The 19,541-nt window shown below is 37.8% G+C and overlaps 1 protein-coding gene and 1 pseudogene across 4 annotated transcripts in view; one reads left to right on the forward strand and one right to left on the reverse strand.

The window, feature by feature from the left end:
* The window catches only part of EYA3 (EYA transcriptional coactivator and phosphatase 3), a 101,566-nt gene that overhangs the window by 15,506 nt on the left and 66,519 nt on the right, over window positions 1-19,541 (reverse strand). For all 4 annotated transcript variants that reach the window (XM_053575793.1, XM_053575792.1, XM_053575794.1 and 1 more), the window contains 7 exons: window positions 19,361-19,446; window positions 15,927-16,110; window positions 12,978-13,117; window positions 7,390-7,473; window positions 5,547-5,636; window positions 3,393-3,451; window positions 766-926 (listed from right to left, as the gene is read on the reverse strand). In XM_053575793.1, coding sequence (XP_053431768.1) covers window positions 766-926; window positions 3,393-3,451; window positions 5,547-5,636; window positions 7,390-7,473; window positions 12,978-13,117; window positions 15,927-16,110; window positions 19,361-19,446 — 804 coding nt within the window. The remainder of the gene's footprint in view (window positions 1-765; window positions 927-3,392; window positions 3,452-5,546; window positions 5,637-7,389; window positions 7,474-12,977; window positions 13,118-15,926; window positions 16,111-19,360; window positions 19,447-19,541) is intronic.
* On the forward strand, window positions 10,381-10,729 carry LOC128575432 (protein S100-A10-like; annotated as a pseudogene).

A 19,541-nucleotide genomic window follows, 5' to 3' on the forward strand; every position in this document is an offset into this window, starting at 1 on the left:
AAAAATTGGCTGGGTGCCTGTAGCTCAGTCGTTAGGGCACTGGCCACATGCTCTGGGGCTGGTGAGTTCGAACCTAGCCTGGGCCTGCTAAAAAAAAAAAAAAAATAGCCGGGAGTTGTGGCCAGCGCCTATAGTCCCAGCTACTAGGGAGGCTGAGGCAAGAGAACAGATTGTGCCCAAGAGTTTGAGGTTGCTATGAGCTATGATGCCATAGTATTCTACCAAGGGTGACAAAGTGAAACTATGTCTCAATAAAAAAAATAAAATAAAATAAAAATAAAAATAGAAAAATTAGTTGGGCATTGTGGTAGGTGCCTATAGTCCCAGCTACAATGTGAGGCTGAGGCAGGAGAATCTTGAACCCAGGAATTTGAGGTTGCTGTGAGCTAGGCTGATGCCATAGCACTCTAGCCTGAGAGACAAAGTCATTTTCTGTCTCAAAAAAACAAAATCAAAAAATAAAACAGTAGTTGCCACTAAAGAATAAAACACATTATCAATCTATGGAACACATTTCCTTTAAAAAGGCATTTGTCTTAAGAGAACAAGAGAAGTTTGCAAAGTTATGCTAAGAGAAGTCCATCAGAAATGTATAGCCTCCTTCCCAACAGGTTTCAACCAAACCTCCATTTTTTTATACAGAGTTAACATGTTACTGTGGCATAATTCATGAACAGTTGCCAGGGGAATCTAAGGAATCCCTGGAAAGGAAAGCAGGAAGTCAGAAAGAAATAGAGAATTAGACGGGTTGTATGCCACACTTACCACCCACATTGCTTTTATGCTTATCATAGATTTCTCTCACTTTTCGGTAACGGAAAGCCAGTTTCCTCATCCAGTCCACACCTCCTTGGACACCCACAGAGGAACCATGGCTGCCACTGCCTCCTGAGCCACTGAAACCATCTGTTGAGAAACTGTAGTTGCTGCAAAGAGAGGATAATGAAAATTAAAATCTATATAGCATCAAGTTTTTGGGTGAGTGGCAATGGGAATTCTCTTGTCTTATTCCTGGTATCTCATAAACAAGGCTAATAGCTTTAAGAATCTTCTCCCTTAATCTTTGTATGTCAGAGTCTATCTTTCATTAGCCTTCCATCTTACCTCTATTAGTTCTATCAAAGAAAGGGTTGGGAAGGAGGGAAGGAGAGGTAGAAACAATTCAAGCACTAGCATTCTCCAGTGGCTGGCCTGGGATAAAGCATCTTTTTCATTAATAACAGAGAATATCATACAATGAAAAATGCAGAATATAAAATTTTGGGATATGGCTGGGTGCAGTGGCTCACACCTATAATCCCAGCACTTTGGAGGCTGAGGTGGGTGGATGGCCTGAGCTCATGAGTTCAAAACCAGTCTGAGCAAGAGCAAGACCCCCATCTCTAAAAACTAGCCAGGTGTTGTGGCAGGCACTTGTAGTTCCAGCTACTTGGAAGGTTGAGGCAAGAAAATGGCTTAAGCCCAGGAGTTTGAGGTTGCTGTGAGCGTGACACCACGGCACTACCAAGGGTGACAAAATGAGACTCTGTCTCAAAAAAAAAAAAAAAATTTTGTGATACATACACATACATAAAAAAAGATTGCAACTATGTAAAAAAGAGAAATGTAAAAAAAAAAAAAAAAAAAAAATGGAAGGAAATGACCCCAAAAGCCAATGAATGTGAGAAAATGGCAGATTTTCACACAAATTCTTTGATACTCTTCTCTAATTCTGTTCCCCTTAGGTATGGGCTATACTTAAAATATAAACAGAAAGTGGTGAAAATGACAGCAGCATTAGAATTTAGAGACTAAGTTCCTCTTGCTTGCTCTCTTGGTGTACTTGCTCTGGAATAAGCCAGCTGGCACATGAGAATATTCAAGCTTCCCCACGGAGCACATGTATGAGGAACTAAAGCCTCCTGTCATCACCCGCACGTGAGAGATTGGAAGCAGGTACTCCAGCACCAGTCAAGCCTTCAGATGATCACAGCTCCAGCCAAAACCTTGACTACCACCCCAGAGACCTTGATTAACAACTTCCTAGCCAAGCTCCTTTCAAGTTCCTCACCTACAGAAATTCTGAGATAATAAATGTTTGATTGTTTTAAGTGACTAAGCCTTGGGGTAACTGTTAGACAGCAACAGATAACTAATATAGTTATTCAAACAGGGAAGGATTAACATTTCATAAAGAAAGAGTTTAAAATGACTGACAGGATTAGAGACAACTTGGTTCAATAAAGTCAAAATAAATTTCAATATGCTAAGAGACCCTGTATTTAAGAAAATAAAGCTGCTAAGGCATAAGACAGCCCCATCTATAAGAGGAAAAACAACTGGGGTTCACAGTTCTCAATCATAAACTGCTTCAGATCAGGCTTTTTTTCCTAAAAAGAACAGTAACATCTTACAAGAATGGTGTCCTCCATGGCTGTGCACTCTCACAAAGTGCACAACTGGATGCTGCTCCTGCAATTGAAACTTTTCAATCTTTTCAGTTCTGACTAGGTTCTTCCTAAGGTGGTATGTCCAGTTCTACTCTGTATTAGCGAATTCGTGGATGGAATTCTGAATTTTAGGGTAGTCACATTTTAATTATGCAAAGTGATAAACATTAAAACAAAGTATTGATTGCATTAATGTACACATCTATGATTTAATACAAAAAAAATCTGGAAACAACAACAACAACTAAGTATTATGAAAAGGGAGACATCTTTCATAAAGACTTTTTACTAAAGGTCTTTAAATATAAGCTAGATAAATTTTGAATCATTCTTAACTAAGACTGCTGGGCCAGAAGACAACAGTCCTGAGAGGAATGAGGAGACTTGAGCAAGCATTTTGTCACCAAGACCTCCTTATTATAGCTTTCACTAAAATAAAATGTTCAAGACTGTCTTCCATAGGGTTATTCCTGACACCATCAGACTCCCACAGTTAGTTTCCTTGGTGAAATTCCAGATACTTATTTGCATCTAAAACTACCCAGTCTGGAAGCACATTTTCTCCTGACAGAAAATCTTGCCAAAAAGAAACTAGGTCATCCTTCACTTTGGAATGCTTCTCCTCATCCTGCTGTTGCTACCTATTCTTTAAGGTCCGGCTCAAATGCTACTCTACTGAGAAGGCCTCCGCATTGTTGGCACTACCTGCTCCCTATTCCCATCAGAATTTGTTTCTTCTCTGTGCTCTGTTGTATTCTCTATTGTCACCTCACACTGTACATCATGGTTTGCCCCTGACGTAATCATGTACCACAATTGAAACACAGTTTGTTTCTGTGTCCTTTAACAGATTGAGCATTTTTAGAATTGTATCTTATCCATCTTTATTTTCCTCTGCATCTGCACAGATCTTGCACATAATAAGTGTACTACGGATGTTCAAGACATCATTGTATTTATCACCTCAAGTCTTGTCCATTATCATCAGAAGCCACATCTTCCACATGCACCTGGTCACATTCCTGTTAAAAGACAAAACACACTATTTCAGTGCCAGGAGTAGAAGAGTTATTACCACCATGACATATTATAAAAAGATCATATACGATGGCAGGATGATGAAATGATTGATGGTCTCTCTTATGTGTGTGTGATCACTCTCACACCCCTTGCTAGCCAACTTCTTTTATGGCCTGATTCACATCCCACAGTCTTCATGACACCTTAACTATCCTATCCCTCAGTTGTGCATTCTCATCTCAGTAGTTCATTTCTCCAACAGCTCATGAAAATAAGCAAACGCTCCCTTACACTTGTGGTGTGTCTATGTCCTACACTAGACTGCAAGTCCTGTTACACTGTAGGCCTCTTGGGGCACAAACCACATCTTACATCTCCTCTGCATCCCGTTGGTCTAGTCCAATGCCCTTATGTAGTACATACCCAATAAATTTTTTTGTAAACAAAACAGATGCTAATAGAGTATGGTATCAAAAACTGAGACTGACTGAAATAGAAATTTGTAAATTCAAACTTAGGATTTAGAGAGGTCATCTGAGCCAACTGTATCATGTTCTAAAAGTGAGGTGAAATGATATTCTCAGGGTCATACAACTAGTGAGTGGTAAAAAAGAGAACAGAAAGAACCTAAGTTTTCTGCTTATAATCCAAGGTTCTTTCCACCAAGCCCATGTGATATAAAATGCCACCCACTGTCTAATTCTGATGGATGTGCTTCTCTAATTCCACCTAGGGTACCTGCATCAGAATCCTCTGGGGAAATTTTTTAAAAATGCATATTCTTGGGTCCATCCCAGAACTACTCGTATCAGATTTTCTGGGATTGAAATCCTAGAATCTCCATTTTTAAGAAGTTCCCCAGGTGATTCTTATGCCCCCTAAAGTTGAGAACCACTGACCTGGGGGCCAGGAACACATTCAGGTCAAATTCTTCACAGAAATTTCAGTCCTGAGTGAGGACTATGTCTAGAAAATCATTACAAATACAATTTGGCAATAATTATTGGCACATAGTAGGTTTTCAATAAATGTTTGCTGAATAAAAACTATGATGTCCTAATTTACCAATGATCTGAAGTTGAGGGAAGCTGAAAGTATTAAGGAGTACAGACAAAAGAACTTAAGTTTAGAACCCTGTTAATTTATTGGAGAATTATCTACCAAGAACTAAACTTCTTTAAAAAAAGATTACTTTGTGTTTCGAAAATGCTCTTATTTTACTTTAAAATTTTCAGTATTTTCAAAAACTAGGTAATACATGTAGTACACAGCTCAAAATTAAAAAGGACATGAAGTGTAGAGTCTGCTGCCTTCCACCTGTGTTCCAGCAATTCACTTCCCTCCCCAGATGCATAACTATTAGTAGTTTCCTGTGTAGGATAACAGTTTAACTAGGCCTAGAATAGTAACATAACCTTCCCAATCTGAGATTCACACTCTGGTATTACAACTCCCAATGCTGTGCTCTTCCTGCTGCACCACGTTTACCTCAAAAGTGAACTTCAGTGTCAAAGCCCAAAAATCTCACCATTAAGTTCAGTGTTTTTTAAATGCTTTCTGGCATCTGACTAAAAACTGATTCTGTACATCAAGGTTAACCTATATACGAATGATAAACATGTATAAAATACAATGGGTTAGAGTAACCATTCATAGACTTGACAAATCAAGAAACTATTTTAGAAGCTAAAATTGAAGTGTAGTCAAAATATGATTGACAGCAAAAATAATCGAACCCACTTCATATACATTATTTGGTATAGATTAACAAATTAGAATACTGGTTTATATGTCAGTGTTTTGCCTGTAGGTTAGCATTTCCCTTAGTGCTAGATTACTTCCAAATAAGCTAACAAAAATAAGATTTTTGAGCCAGTAAAATTGAGGGCTAGAACCAAACCTGTGGTGACATATCCAGTCACCACCACCATAAGAAATAGTCTTATTTCTCTAAGACTATTTATGCCTAAGTGTCCAGCTGGCCTCCATACCCACCCTGCCTAAACATGTAGCTTCTAAATATAATAAGCATAAGTTCTAAAATTGTTATTGAACAAAACTTCTCACTGAAGCACAAAGACAATTTTAAATGCTCACCTCTAAATCATTGAAAAATAGATGGGTATCAGCCACTTCAAAAATCATTTCTTCCATTGTTAAACCTGAGCCAATCACTACTGTTGGGTCCTAAAAGATAATTAAGAGAAAATTTTCCTTAATTTGGTAATTAAGGAAATGTTCAAATATTTCAAAATTATTAGGGTCAAAACCATAACCCACAATAGTGCTTCCAACTATCACTGATGCTATTTCATGCACAGTTACAAGAGTACAGGATTGTGCAATAGAGAAGATATGAACAGTTAAAAATGTTAAGACTTCAGTTTTTAGAAACTAGTGGTTTCATAAAAGTTAAATGGGTACAGAAGATACATTTTTAAAAATCAACTCATTGCTTTATAGTCAAAAATTATATCCATCATTCCCTTTTGTGCTCTTATCCCACTTAAAAAAAAATTCACTAAATTTCTGTGGAAATTCCCTGTTCCAGAGTAAATTCTTTTTTTTTTTTGTGGTTTTTGGCCGGGGCTGGGTTTGAACACGCCACCTCTGGCATATGGGACCGGCGCCTACTCACTGAGCCACAGGCGCCGCCCCCCAGAGTAAATTCTAACTATTGCTAAAATATTGCTATCATAATCCTCATTATCTTCCCTGCACGTACACATACATATATACACACACACAGAAAACATAATACTAGAAGCCAGTTATTATCTGATAGCAACCAGGAAGTAAAGAAAAGGTGAGCAGTGAAAATATCTGCAGGAAAACCAATGCAAGCTGCTTAAAAACGAACCATCAGTCTTTCAATTAAAGAATTTATGTTCTTAATTTATATATTTTTACAACCAGCTTAGTCAAATAGCTCATGAGCTTATGTCAGTGGGCCAGCCTAAATATTAAAAGCCTGTTAAAAATACTAACAGAATAGCAACAATGCAAAATAACTGGAAGAGTTAAGATGACAAAGGAGGTAGATACTTGATTTTTTTTTTTTTTTTTAGAGATGGTAGTCTCGCTATGTTGTCCAGGCTGGGCTCAAGTGATTGTCCTGCCTTAGAGTCCCAAACAGCCAGCTGGGACCATAGATCTATACCACTGAGCTTAACTGCTGGGAGATACTTTTTTAAAATTTATTCTTAGAAATATGAGCTTTGAGGTAGTGTAGACATACACAGCCTTAAAATTCATGTTTACAGTGAAGATAAAACAAGTTAAATTTGTTTAGTACGTTTAGTTTAAAAAGACATATAATCTATTTTACCTATGTATTTTACTTATACAATCTGGCATATACTTGTCTAAATAAAATGCTCAGTTTGGGCTATAAAAGTGTCTTAAGGTAAAAATAAATAAATAAATAAATAAATAAATCAGTCTTTAGAAATAATAATCCCAAGATTCTGCTCTGTTTTGAGCCTTGTTCCTGTTATTTGTTCCAGGATGGAGTACAGTGGTGCATTCATAGCTCACTGCAAACCTTGAACCTCTGGACTCAAGTGATCCTTCCACCTCAGTCTCCTGAGTAACTGGTAATAGAAGTGTATGTCACCACACCTGGGCAATTTTATTTTTGTAAAGACAGAGTCATGCTATGTTGCCTAGGCTTCTGGAAGTGGTAGGATTATACATGTGAGCCATGGTACTGTGACACATACTTTAATGTTTATGAAATGTTATTCTTAAGACTTCAGCATTAGTCCTAGCAATCTCTAGCTTTCCCATGTAGCCTGCTTGGTAAAAGTCATCTATTGAAGTTTTACATGGAAAGTGAAAAGGCAGTAGGGTAAGATGGAGAGAGCGGAGAAAATGATTATAGTTATGTGCCTATGTAGTCCAAAGAGGGACAATTATAAGAAAGGAAGACTTAAATTACCTTTCCATACTTCTGGGCATAGGATCCAGTAAGAAGAGAGTGGAAAATGATGATGGTTTCATCCAAGTCCCACAGAAATACCCGCTGAGAGAAGAAAATATAAAAAATAATGAGTATCTTCTCCAACCACAATGGAATAAAATAAGAAATAAATAACAAAAGGAAAGCTGGAAAATTGACAAAGATGTGGAAATTAAACAACAAAATCTCAAACAATCAACGTGTTAAGGAAAAAAGAAAGGTAAAATGAGAAAATACCTTGAAATAAATAAAAACACAACATATTAAACTTATGAGATATGGTGAAAGCAATGCTGACAGAAATTTATAGTTGTAATCACATACATTAAAAAAGACCTCAAATCTATAACTTAATCGTATACTTTAAGGAACTAAAAAAAAGAAGAGCAAAATAAACATACAACCAGCACAAGGAAGAAAATAATCAAGCTTAATGTGGATATAAATAATAAAATAGAGACTAGAAAAATAATAGAGAAAAATCAGTAAGACCAAAAAAGTTCGTTATTTGAAAATATCTATAAAATTGACATTTAGGTAGACAGATAAAGAAAATTTTAAATAAGACTCAAATTACTAAAATCAAAAGTGAAAGTGGGGATATTACTATAGGCTTCACAGAAATAAGGATTTTAAGAGAATATTATGAACAGTTACATGCCAGCAAATTGGGTAAATCAGACAAAATGATCAAATTCCTAGAAATATACAACACAAAGTACCAAACTGACCCAAGAAGAAATAGAAAAATCTCATAGCCCTATAACTAGTAAGATTGAAAAAAAATAATTAAAAACTTCCCACCCCCAAAAAAGAGACCCAGAATAGATGGTTTCACTGGTGAGTTCCACCAAATATTTAAAGAATTAACACTAATCTTTCTTAAACTCTTCGAAAAAATTGAAGAGGAGTGAACACTTCTTGGCTAACGCAATCAGGCCAGAATTATCCAGACTGGCACCAAAGTCAGACTAAGACAGTATAAGAAAACGATATACCAATATCCCTTATGAAAATTAATATAAAGTCCTCAATAAAATAGGAGCAAACCAAATTCAGTAGCACTGTTAAGAAAATGAAACAAGACCAAGTGAGATTAGTTCCCAGAATGCAAAGATGGTTCATTCAACATATAAAAATTAATCAAAGTAATATATCACATTAATAGAAGGAGGAAAACACATAATGATCTCAATTGATATAGAAAACACATTTGACAAACATGGTTTCATGACAGACAAAAACACTCAATATACTAAGAATAGAAGCAAATTTCCTCAATGTGATAAAAGCCACATATGAAAAATCTAAAGCTAATATCATACTCAGTGGTGAAAGACTGAAAGCTTTTTTTTTTTTTTTTTTTTTAAGAGACAGAATCTCACTTTATAGCCCTCGGTAGAGGGCCGTGGCATCACAGCTCACAGCAACCTCCAACTCCTTGGGCTTAGGCGATTCTCTTGCCTCAGCTTCCTTAGTAGCTGGGACTACAGGCACCCACCACAATGCCTGGCTATTTTTTGTTTGACTCGGGCCAGGTTCAAACCTGTCACCCTCGGTATATGGTGCCGGTGCCCTACCCACTGAGCCACAGGTGCCACCTGAAAAGACTGAAAGCTTTACCCCAAGATTCCAGGAGTAAGACAAGGATGCTATTTTTGCCACTTCTGTTCAACACAGTACTGGATGTTCTAGCCAGAGATATTCAGCAAGAAAGGGAAAAAAGATATCCAAATTAGAAAAGTTACATAAAAATCATCTCAGTTTGCAAAGGACATGATCTTATAGGTTGAAAACGCTAAAGAACCCACAAAAAATTGTTAGAGAAAATAAATGAATTAAAATATGAGCTATTTTTTTTCTACACGGGCCATGAATAATTTTAAAAGGAAAATTTAAAAAACAATTCCATTTACAATGGCATCAAAAATAAAAAACTTAGGAATAAATTTAACCAATGAGCCAAAAGACTTGTACATTGAAAACTATAAAACACTGCTGAATAAAACTAAAGACATACTTTAATAAATGGAAAGACATCTATTTTCATGGATTAGGCACCATATACATTTTTTTTTCCCAGTGGTAAGACAGGATTTATTAAATCTCATATACATTTTTTTTTTTAAGAAATAGAAAAACTCATCCTATAACCAAAACAATCTTGAAATAGAACAAAGTTGAAATTTTCACAATTCCTGACTTTTAAAATTAGAGCAAAGCTACAGTAATCAAAATAGTATAGTATTCAGATAAGGACAGACATATGGACCAGTGGAAAAGAGGTAGTAAGGGTCTAGAAATAAAGCCTCATAACTATAGAGTCAATTAATTTTTGACAGGAAACCAAAACCATTCAATGGGAAAGGAAAGTCTTTTCAACAAATGATACGGGAAAGAAGGATATCCATATGCAAAAAGAAAGAAGTTATACCCTTATACTATATACAAAATTAACTCATAATGGATCATAAACCTAAATTTAAGAGCTAACCAATGAAAATCCTAGGAAAAATAGAAGAAAAATTTCATAACTTTCAATTTTTAAGTATTACACACCAAAAGCACAAAAACAAAAGAAAAAATCAGAGTTAATAAAAATTGAAAAAAATCATCCTTCAAAGAACATTATCAAGTAAGTGAAAAGATAACCCACAAAACCTACAACCCAACAACAAAAATCAAACCACACAATTCAAAACTGGGCAAAAGATTTGAACAGACATTTCTTTTTTTTTTTTTTTGAATAGATATTTCTTCAAATAAAATATAAAAACAACCAATAAACACATGGGCAGACAGATACTCAACATCCTTAGGTGCTAGGGAGATGCAAATCAGTACCACTGATATGATACCACTTCACATCTGTTAGTATATCTATCATCAAAAATAGAAAATAGGCCCCACGCCCCAGGCAGCTAGTGTCTGCCGCGCCTCTCAGCCCAGACTTCAGTAGACCACACCAAAATGCCATCTCAGATGGAGCACGCCACGGAAACCATGATGTTCACATTTCACAAATTTGCCGGGGATAAAGGCTACTTAATAAAGGAGGACCTCAGAATGCTCATGGAGAAGGAGTTCCTGGGATTTTTGGAAAAATCAAAAAGACCCTCTGGCCTTAGACAAAATAATGAAGGACCTGGACCAGTGCCAAGAAGGCAAAGTGGGCTTCCAGAGCTTCTTTTCCCTAATTGCGGGCCTCACCATTGCGTGCAACGACTATTTTGTAGTACACATGAAGCAGAAGGGAAAGAAGCAGGCAGAACCAAGCAATTACTCTGCTCTGAAAAGTGTTCTCTCAAAGGATTGCTTCAAACATCTGCCCTATAGCTTCTCCCTATATAAGGATTTCATGAGCAGATCAGGATCCTTAGAAGATATACAAGTAAAACCCAACTCCCATTTGTCAAGCAGAGAAGAAAAAGTTAATTAAATGCCAGATGAGCTTTTATTTTTTACATTGTTTGCATCCTCTTGCCCTCAATAAACATAATCCTTTTTTTAGTTCCAAATTAAAAAAAAAAAAGAAAACTGGGGCGGTGCCTGTGGCTCAGTGGGTAGGGCGCAGGCCCCTTATACTGAGGGTGGAGGGTTTGAACCTGGCCCTGGCCAAACTGCAACAAAAAATAGCTGTGCGTTGTGGTGGGTGCCTGTAGTCCCAGCTACTTGGGAGGATGAGGCAAGAGAATCCCCTAAGCCCAAGAGCTGGAGGTTTCTGTGAGCTGTGTGTTGCCCTTGGTAGAGTGTTGTGATGCTACAGCACTCTACCAAGGGCAACAAAGGGAGACTCTGTCTCTAAAAAGAAAGAAAACAGAAAATAATAAGTGTTGGTGTGGATGTGGATAAATGGAAACCTTCGTACACTGCTGGTAAAAATATAAAATGGTGCAGCCACTATGGAAAACAGTTTGGTGGTTCCTCAAAAAAGTTAGACATAGAATTACCACACCATACAACAATTCCAACCTACTTATAGAAGCAAAAGAACTGATAAGAAGGTCTCAAACAGATAATTGTATACTGTGTTCAAAGTAGCACTATGTACAACAGGCCAACGGTGGAAAAGCCCAAGTGTTATAACAAAATGTGCTATATACACATAATGGAATATTCAAACATAAAAAGAAATGAAATTCTGATACATTATACAATATGGCTAAACCTTGAAAACAGTATGCTGCATGAAATAAGCCTACTACAAAAAGACAAATATTGCATAATTCCACTTGTATGAGATATCTACAATAGATAAATTCACAAAAAGAAAGCAGAACAGAGGTTACCAGAGATAAGGAAGAGGAGAGAACGGGGAATTGTTTCATGGGTACTTGTTTGGGATCATGAAAAAGTTCTGGCGATATATAGTGGTGATGATATGTATTCACGATATGTAGTGTGAATGTATTTAATGACAATTATACACTTAAAATGGCTAAAATGGTAAAATTTATTACGTACATTTTACTACAATTTTAAAATGTTAAGTTTTCAGTCTTTCTTAAACACATCAGAAATTTAGTTTTTCTTTATTTCTTTCTTCACTACCCACTTTCTAACAGAGGAAGAGAGGCCACCAAACATAGCTCCAATTTACCTAGGCCTTACGAACACCTACCAATGGACATTTTTTTTTTTTTTGTAAGCAACAAGGCCCCCCTCTATTGTCCAGGCTGGAGTTCAGTGGCAAACATATCTCACTGGAGACTTGAACTCTAGCTTGAGCTATCCTCCTACTTCAGCCTCCCAAGTACCTAGGACTATGTACAGGTGCCATGCCACCATACTCAGCTAAGTTTTAAAAAATTTTTTTGTAGAGATAGGGCCTTGCTACGTTGCCCAGGATGACCTTAAGTGATCTTCCTACCTCAGCTTCCCAAAGTGTTGGGATTACAACCATGAGCCATCATTGTTGGTTCTGTACTAATTTTAAAATATCTATTTCCCTCTTATTAAATATTCATATTACAGAAAACAAAAGGGTGATGTCAAAATTCCATTATTCTTAGCATTATGTGTGGCTTTCTGGTCTTTAATAATGGAGTTAAATGTATGTTGATAAGTTCCTTATAGTGCTTATACTACAGAATAAATCAGTGCCAATCTCACTAATAAATTACCAGATCTGTTTGTGTCTTATAGAAATTTGGCTTAAAGCACTTTAGTTCCCTTATTTTCCTTTTAGATTTCTAAATGGAGAACAGTATGATATCAGTGTGACTACCTCTGCTTTCTGAATATGATGCATTATTTGTTCTGTTCTCCTCTGGAATATAAAGAATAGTTTGTTCTTTCCATTAAAAAGTTACATGGCTACTTGATTTGGCAAAACTTTTTTAATGCTTTTGGTGAAAAGCATCTGACAGAGATAGGGAAAGTTATGGATATGGATAAATGTGTTTTTACATTTTTCTTTTCACTGGGCCAGTTCAGCTTCTTTTTCTTGGGAATTGAAGGGTACATAACATAATACCACATTATCTCCATGAGCTTCAACACATGCTTATAAACTCAAAAAATGAGAGAAAACAGTGTAGGGAACTCAAATGAGTTTCTTCCCATACTTCCAATTCACTGTCCTGGGAAGAACTGGCATCAGCTTTCCTCTTGCCCCGGTTCTTGCCAGTCATGTTTTTCCTGGACTGATCATCAGTATCTTTAATTGGTGTAGTCTGGGACACAGATGAGCCTGTAGAAGGGTCTCCTGGAAAGAAAAAAGGAGAACAGGAAGAGGGTTATCAGGTTCTCTGTACTTTTGAGTCATACTACAGGGATAAAGGTTGGAAAACTAAACTTTCTGAAAGTAATTAGGGAATATAGACCTAGACATTGAGCATCAACATTGGCTAACATCACAAGAAGAGTTGAAACTAGACTTTATATGCTCGCCTCCTGATGGAAAAACACATCTATAAAGTTGTATTGCCAAAAAAATTGAACCTGAATCTGGGTCAAGTTTCTAGATCAGAGTTTCTCAACTTGTCACAACATTTTGGGCCAGATTCCTTTTTGTTGTGGAGGGATGTCTTATGCATTGTAGGATGTTTTATTAAGCAGCATCCTTGGCCTCTACCCCCAAGGCCAGGAGTACCCACCACCTAGCATGACAACCAAAGATGTTCCCACGTATTGCCAACCTGGTGTACCAAACTGCCTCTGGTTGACAAACACTGCTCTAGATCCACTTACTAATTTACAATAAAATACAGAAGGCAGCAGGACTTGGTAGACGACCCTATGAGGGTATAATTGGCAAAATTCAGACTGGGAAACAGTTTGGGACAACCAATTCAGTTTCTTCAAGAAATAAATTAAAAAGGGGGTGGGAACGAGAGAGGGGAATTTGTAGGTTAAAAGAGACATAAAGCACAAAATACATAACCCCCCCAATCACAATATATGAATCTTATTTAGAACCTAATTTTTCCCCTTCAAATCTTCTATTTATTTGTAACAAATAAATATATATATACTTACCATGTGCAACATGTTATTTTGAAATAGGTATACACTATGTATTGACTTGGACCCTTATTTATTTATTTGGACCCTAATTTAAACAAAATGTGAAAAGAAAATCAACTCATCATATTCAATGAAAAAACTGAAAATGTGAATATCTTTTGATACTTAAGAAATTATTAGTACTAAATATGTAAGATGGGATGATGGCATTATTGTTATTTTTTTGTAGAGACAGAGTCTCACTTTATTGCCCTCGGTAGAGTGCCGTGGTGTCACACAGCTCACAGCAACCTCCAGCTCTTGGGCTCAGGCGATTCTCTGGCCTCAGCCTCCCGAGTAGCTGGGACTACAGGCACCCACCACAACGCCCGGCTATTTTTTTGTTGCAGTTTGGCTGGGGCCGGGTTTGAACCCTCCACCCTTGGTATATGGGGCCGGCGCCGTACCCACTGAGCCACAGGCACCGCCCCATTGTAGTTATTCTAATGAGTATTATACTTATCTTTTAGAGAACAATGCCTAGTATTTAGAAAAGGAACTGGATGAAATATAGTTGAAACAAAATTGACTATGAGTTATTAATTTGAAAGATCAATAATAGATATGTAAGGGTTTATTCGAGTACTCTCACAAGTTCTATGTTTGAAATTATTAATTATTAAAGTTAAAATTGTTATGAAGAATGAAGATAAGAGAAATTAATTAAAAACCTTACTTTTTAATCAACATTTATAATTATTTCTAATTTATGTAAATTTGAAGCACTGTCCACCTGTACGTCTGTCTAACTAGACTGGTATGGGTGAGATGTGTACAGCACTGGTTTTTGTTTTTTTTTGAGACAGAGTCTCACTTGGTCAACTTTGGTAGAGTGCTGTGGTGTCTTATCTCATAGCAACATCAAACTCTTTGGCTCAAGAGATCCTCTTGCCTCAGCCTCCCAAGTAGCTGGGACTATAGGTGCCTGCCATAATGCCTGGCTATTTTTTAGAGACATAAAGCACAAAATATATACCCACCCCCAAGCCCTGCCATGGCTCAGACTGGTGACAATCCACCTGCTTCGGCCTCCCAAGTGCTGGGATTATAGGCATTGAGCCACCATACCCGGCCCTACAGCACTGTTTTTAAACATGTTCCAGTGCCAATGATAAACAATGCTTTCCTCAAGCTATACATGATAGCCAACTGCCAAATTTTCATAAATACAGAGATAAAAAAGCATGCATATGTGATTCTTAAATGTGTTTTTATGAAAGTTTCTAAGTAACATGTTTTTAACCTGAACATCATAATTCATTGATATGTTTCAGAGCTGTGAACCTCCTGAAATTGCAGGTTCAACTTTATGTATTGCTTTGGGTAAAAAGGACAATTGCTTTCCTCAGAATCTTAAAAGGATTTAAGACACAAAATCAGGCTTTAAGACCTTAGTAGTAGTTCAAAATCTGCACAAACTAAAACTGGAGTCCTCCAATTTATAAAATATGCCAACATTCTGAGGTTCCCTGTGACAAGCATATTAAACCTACAGGGAGGGCAGAGCAGGAGTAAGAAATACAGTCTTCACATTTTTTTTTTTTTTGTAGAGACAGAGTCTCACTTTATGGCCCTCGGTAGAGTGCCGTGGCCTCACACAGCTCACAGCAACCTCCAACTCCTGGGCTCAAGCGATTCTCTTGCCTCAGCCTGCCGAGTAGCTGGGACTACAGGCGCCCGCCACAATGCCCGGCTATTTTTTGCTTGCAGTTTGGCCGGGGCCGGGTTTGAACCGGCCACCCTCGGTATATGGGGCCGGTGCCTTACCGACTGAGCCACAGGTGCCACCCTAGTCTTCACATTTTTGACACTCCTTTGTTCTCAGTATCAGGGTACATTCTGACTTATCATAGCCTGCTTCCAATATTTAAATGTTACTCACTTGAGAGGGAAAGCCAATAGCAAGGTAACAGTGCCTTAAACCAGAACAAAATCATCTTCATGATGGCCTAATAACACCTGGTGGATGAAGTGCCCTTATGCCAAGGTTTCAGAGCCACGGTGCTTACCAGAGGAAAGTCTCTGTGCTGCAGGTGCAGGTACCATGACATTAGGCTTCTCAGACTGATAGGTGGTTGCTGCTAATGTGGAGCTCTCGGCATCGCTGTTAGTCTGGCCTGTTACTCCAAAGCTGGAGCTGGGGTAGCAGGCCTGGTACTGATTCTGACCAAGAATAGTATAGGTGGGATAGTCCTGTAGGCCAAAGGAAAGAAGGGAGAAAAACAAGACTCTTATAATACACATTAATTTCAACACCAGAGGCTTTCTCCTCCCTCTAATAATTATTTTCCTAAAACATTAATTTGACTTTTCATTTATGTATCTAGTATTAATAGTATCCAAACTAAATTAATGATTTTCAGAATGCATTCTATAGAAACCTAAGAGTTAAGAGGAAATGCCTCAGAAGCTATCTTTGGGATAAGGGGAAGTCTGGGAAGGAAGGATCCCATGTACACTTACACAGGTACACAATGCCCCTTTTTCTACTCTAATAGCTCCATCTCCTAATTTTTTTTTTTGTTTGGCCGGGGCTGGGTTTGAACCCGCCGCCTCCGGCATGTGGGACCGGCGTCCTACTCCTTGAGCTACAGGCGCCACCCGCCATCTCCTAATTTTATGTACTGAATTTTAATATAAATTTCTGCATAGAACTTTTGAGGGAAAGACTCTACTCTTTAAGAAGTTTACAAACCACTATGCTAGATGGTAGTGATTCTAAGAACAGATGAACTTAAAGACATTTCCTAACGTTTCCTAATTTAAAAACTGATTACCTCTATATAAAACAAATAGGTTTTCTTTAAAATTAAAGTCTCCTTAGAATACTGGGAGAAACCTTTTGGTAGTTTCATGAACATATACAAGGCAAAACTTAGCAAACTGTACTATTAAAATTGTGTAGTTTACTATATGTCAATTACTCCTTAATAAAGCTGTAAAAAAAAAAGTTACACAGCCGGGCGTTACGACGGGCGCCTGTAATCCCAGCTACTCAGGAGGCTGAGACAAGAGAATCGCCTAAGCCCAAGAGCTGGAGGTTGCTGTGAGCTGTGATGCCACGACACTCTACCAAGGGCGACAAAGTGAGACTCTGTCTCTAAAAATAATAAATAAATAAAAAATAAAAATAAGTGACACAGATCAGACATGCACCTTTAAAAAACTCCATTGACACTGACACTGGTAACAAGAAGCAAACTGAACAGACCAATTACTTATAGTTACTGAGCATCTATAATAAACCAAATATAATTCAGAGTGTGAGTGTGAGTGTGTGTGTGTGTTGGCATGGGCAGGAAAAGGAAACACACACACACACACACACATATATATATATATATTTTGAGACAGAGTCTCACTGTGTCACCCTTGGTAGAGTGCCATGACATCACAGCTCATAGCAACCTTTAACTCTTGGGCTTAAGCGATTCTCTTGCCTCAGCCCCGCAAATAGCTGGGACTACAGGCGCTGCCACTATGCCCAACTATTTTTTGGTTTTAGTTGTCATTGTTGTTTGGCAGGCCTGGGATGATGCCCTAGCTGTTGAGCTGCAGGCACCAAGTCAGGAAAATGAAATATTAAAGAAAAGAGTAAGTCATACTAAAACAACTCAAGAGGGTTAAAAATCTAGGGCGGCGCCTGTGGCTCAGTGGGTAGGGCGCTGGCCCCATATACCGAGGGTGGCGGGTTCAAACCTGACCCCGGCCAAAGTGCAACAAAAAAATAGCCGGGCGTTGTGGCAGGTGCCTGTACTCCCAGCTACTTGGGAGGCTGAGGCAAGAGAATCACCTAAGCCCAAGAGATGGAGGTTGCTGTGAGCTTTGACACCACAGCACTCTACTGAAAGGCAACAAAGTGAGACTCTGTCTCTTAAAAAAAAAAAATCTTCATTTTGGTGGTAGCAAATGGACACTGTGAGTATGGTTAAACATTCCTGTGGATGAAGTAATTAACGTTGAAAAACTAAATAGAGACTGTCCATGTTAGAAGATAGGATCAAAAAGAAGGGCTATGAAAGGAAGAGCCCCTGGAAGAGTGTCAGGGACACAGATGAGAATTCAATAAATATTTTGCAGACTAACAGAATCAACAAATGCAAAAACAGTGAAATACAAAAACTGAATTACAACTAATGTAAACTGCAGCCTAAAAAAGATCCATGGAGGTAGTGGTGATACTATTAACTGTTACACAGAAAACAACAAATTTCAAAAAAACTCTAAAACACTGAGGATATTAAGCAGTGATCTTTTAACACGTTAACTGCCATGTGAGCTGTCTTTAACACATACTAGTTTTGAGCCCAGGGCCTTGTCACACCGTGAAACCTCTGCTCATTGTTTTCTCTGTCAATTGGCATATCTCCCCAATCTCTAGTAGTGCTGCTCCACCAGCCCAAATGTACCACACGCTGGACTCTGTTCTCTGTTACTGTAATTCTAATTGTATATTTCACCTTGAATGTTTGCCTGGAGGCTCTTTGAATGAAACTGACACAATACTATGTGGTGAAGTGACATTGTGGGGTGTGTGTATGATTCAGAAGCTGTCATCTAGGATCAACCTAGGTCCACTCCAGAATTGTGGAATGACAAAAGACCCAATTCTCAGAAACAAATTAAATATGCTGTGAGTCACATACAACTCATGCACAGAAAACAATAAAAAATAACAGGTCTCTTTGCCTCTTTGCCTACTTGCCCTGGTAATGGAGGCCTGTTCGCTGTCTATGGCAAACGTATCTTGCTCTGCAAGCCTGTATCTTGCTCTTGTTCTATAAACCTACCCTTCTCTTCCTCAATAAACTTTGTTCCATGCTTGCCTTAAGAAAAAAACAAAAAACAAAAAGTTTTCATTAAATCAGAAAGGATTGTTTTGTTTCAGAAGTTTTTATTCTGTTTTTGTAATAAAACAACATGGTCTCAAGGAAAAAAAAAATTTTCCAGTGTGGCAGTCAATGTGTTAAGCATAGTTAATGTAACAGACCAGAGTTCAAAAAATTCACAGAATAACAAATGGTTTAAAGTGGAGGTAATATTTATTAATTCCACAAATATTTATCAAGTGCCTTTAATGTGAGTGGCAGGCATTTTTCTATGCTCTGGGAATATATAAAGTGAACAAAATAGAAAAGTAGCTCTCTACCTTCATGGAGCTTCCTTCCCCCATTCTAGTGGGGGCAGAGCAGGAGGAAGAGACAAAGAGGACATAAAGCAGCAGGTACCAACATAGTTTAGAGAGGCGTAGCAGAGGAACAAGAGAAAGGGATGGTAGCTTGAGAAACCACTCAGGGTCCTACTTCTGAAGGCATCCAGAAAAAGGTATCCACTGTCCATACTACTCCTGGTTTTTTCTTACATGGGCAAACTGACCATGGAAATGAGAGGAAGAGCAAGCTAGATAAGCCACATAAACAGGATGAACAAAGTAGCACCATACCTGGTTTGAAATGCTGGCAACTGCTGCTGCTGGAATATTGGCAATTGTAGATGAAGTGGATATCAGGCTGGCATTTGTGCTTGAAGCTATAGGATTGAGAGTGTTAAAAGATACCAGTTAAAGATACTACGTAAAAGGCTAGAAAAAATTGAAAGTATATCTTAAGTGAACAGAACTACAT

This window comes from Nycticebus coucang, chromosome 22 (assembly GCF_027406575.1).
Source record: "Nycticebus coucang isolate mNycCou1 chromosome 22, mNycCou1.pri, whole genome shotgun sequence".
NCBI lineage: Eukaryota > Metazoa > Chordata > Mammalia > Primates > Lorisidae > Nycticebus > Nycticebus coucang.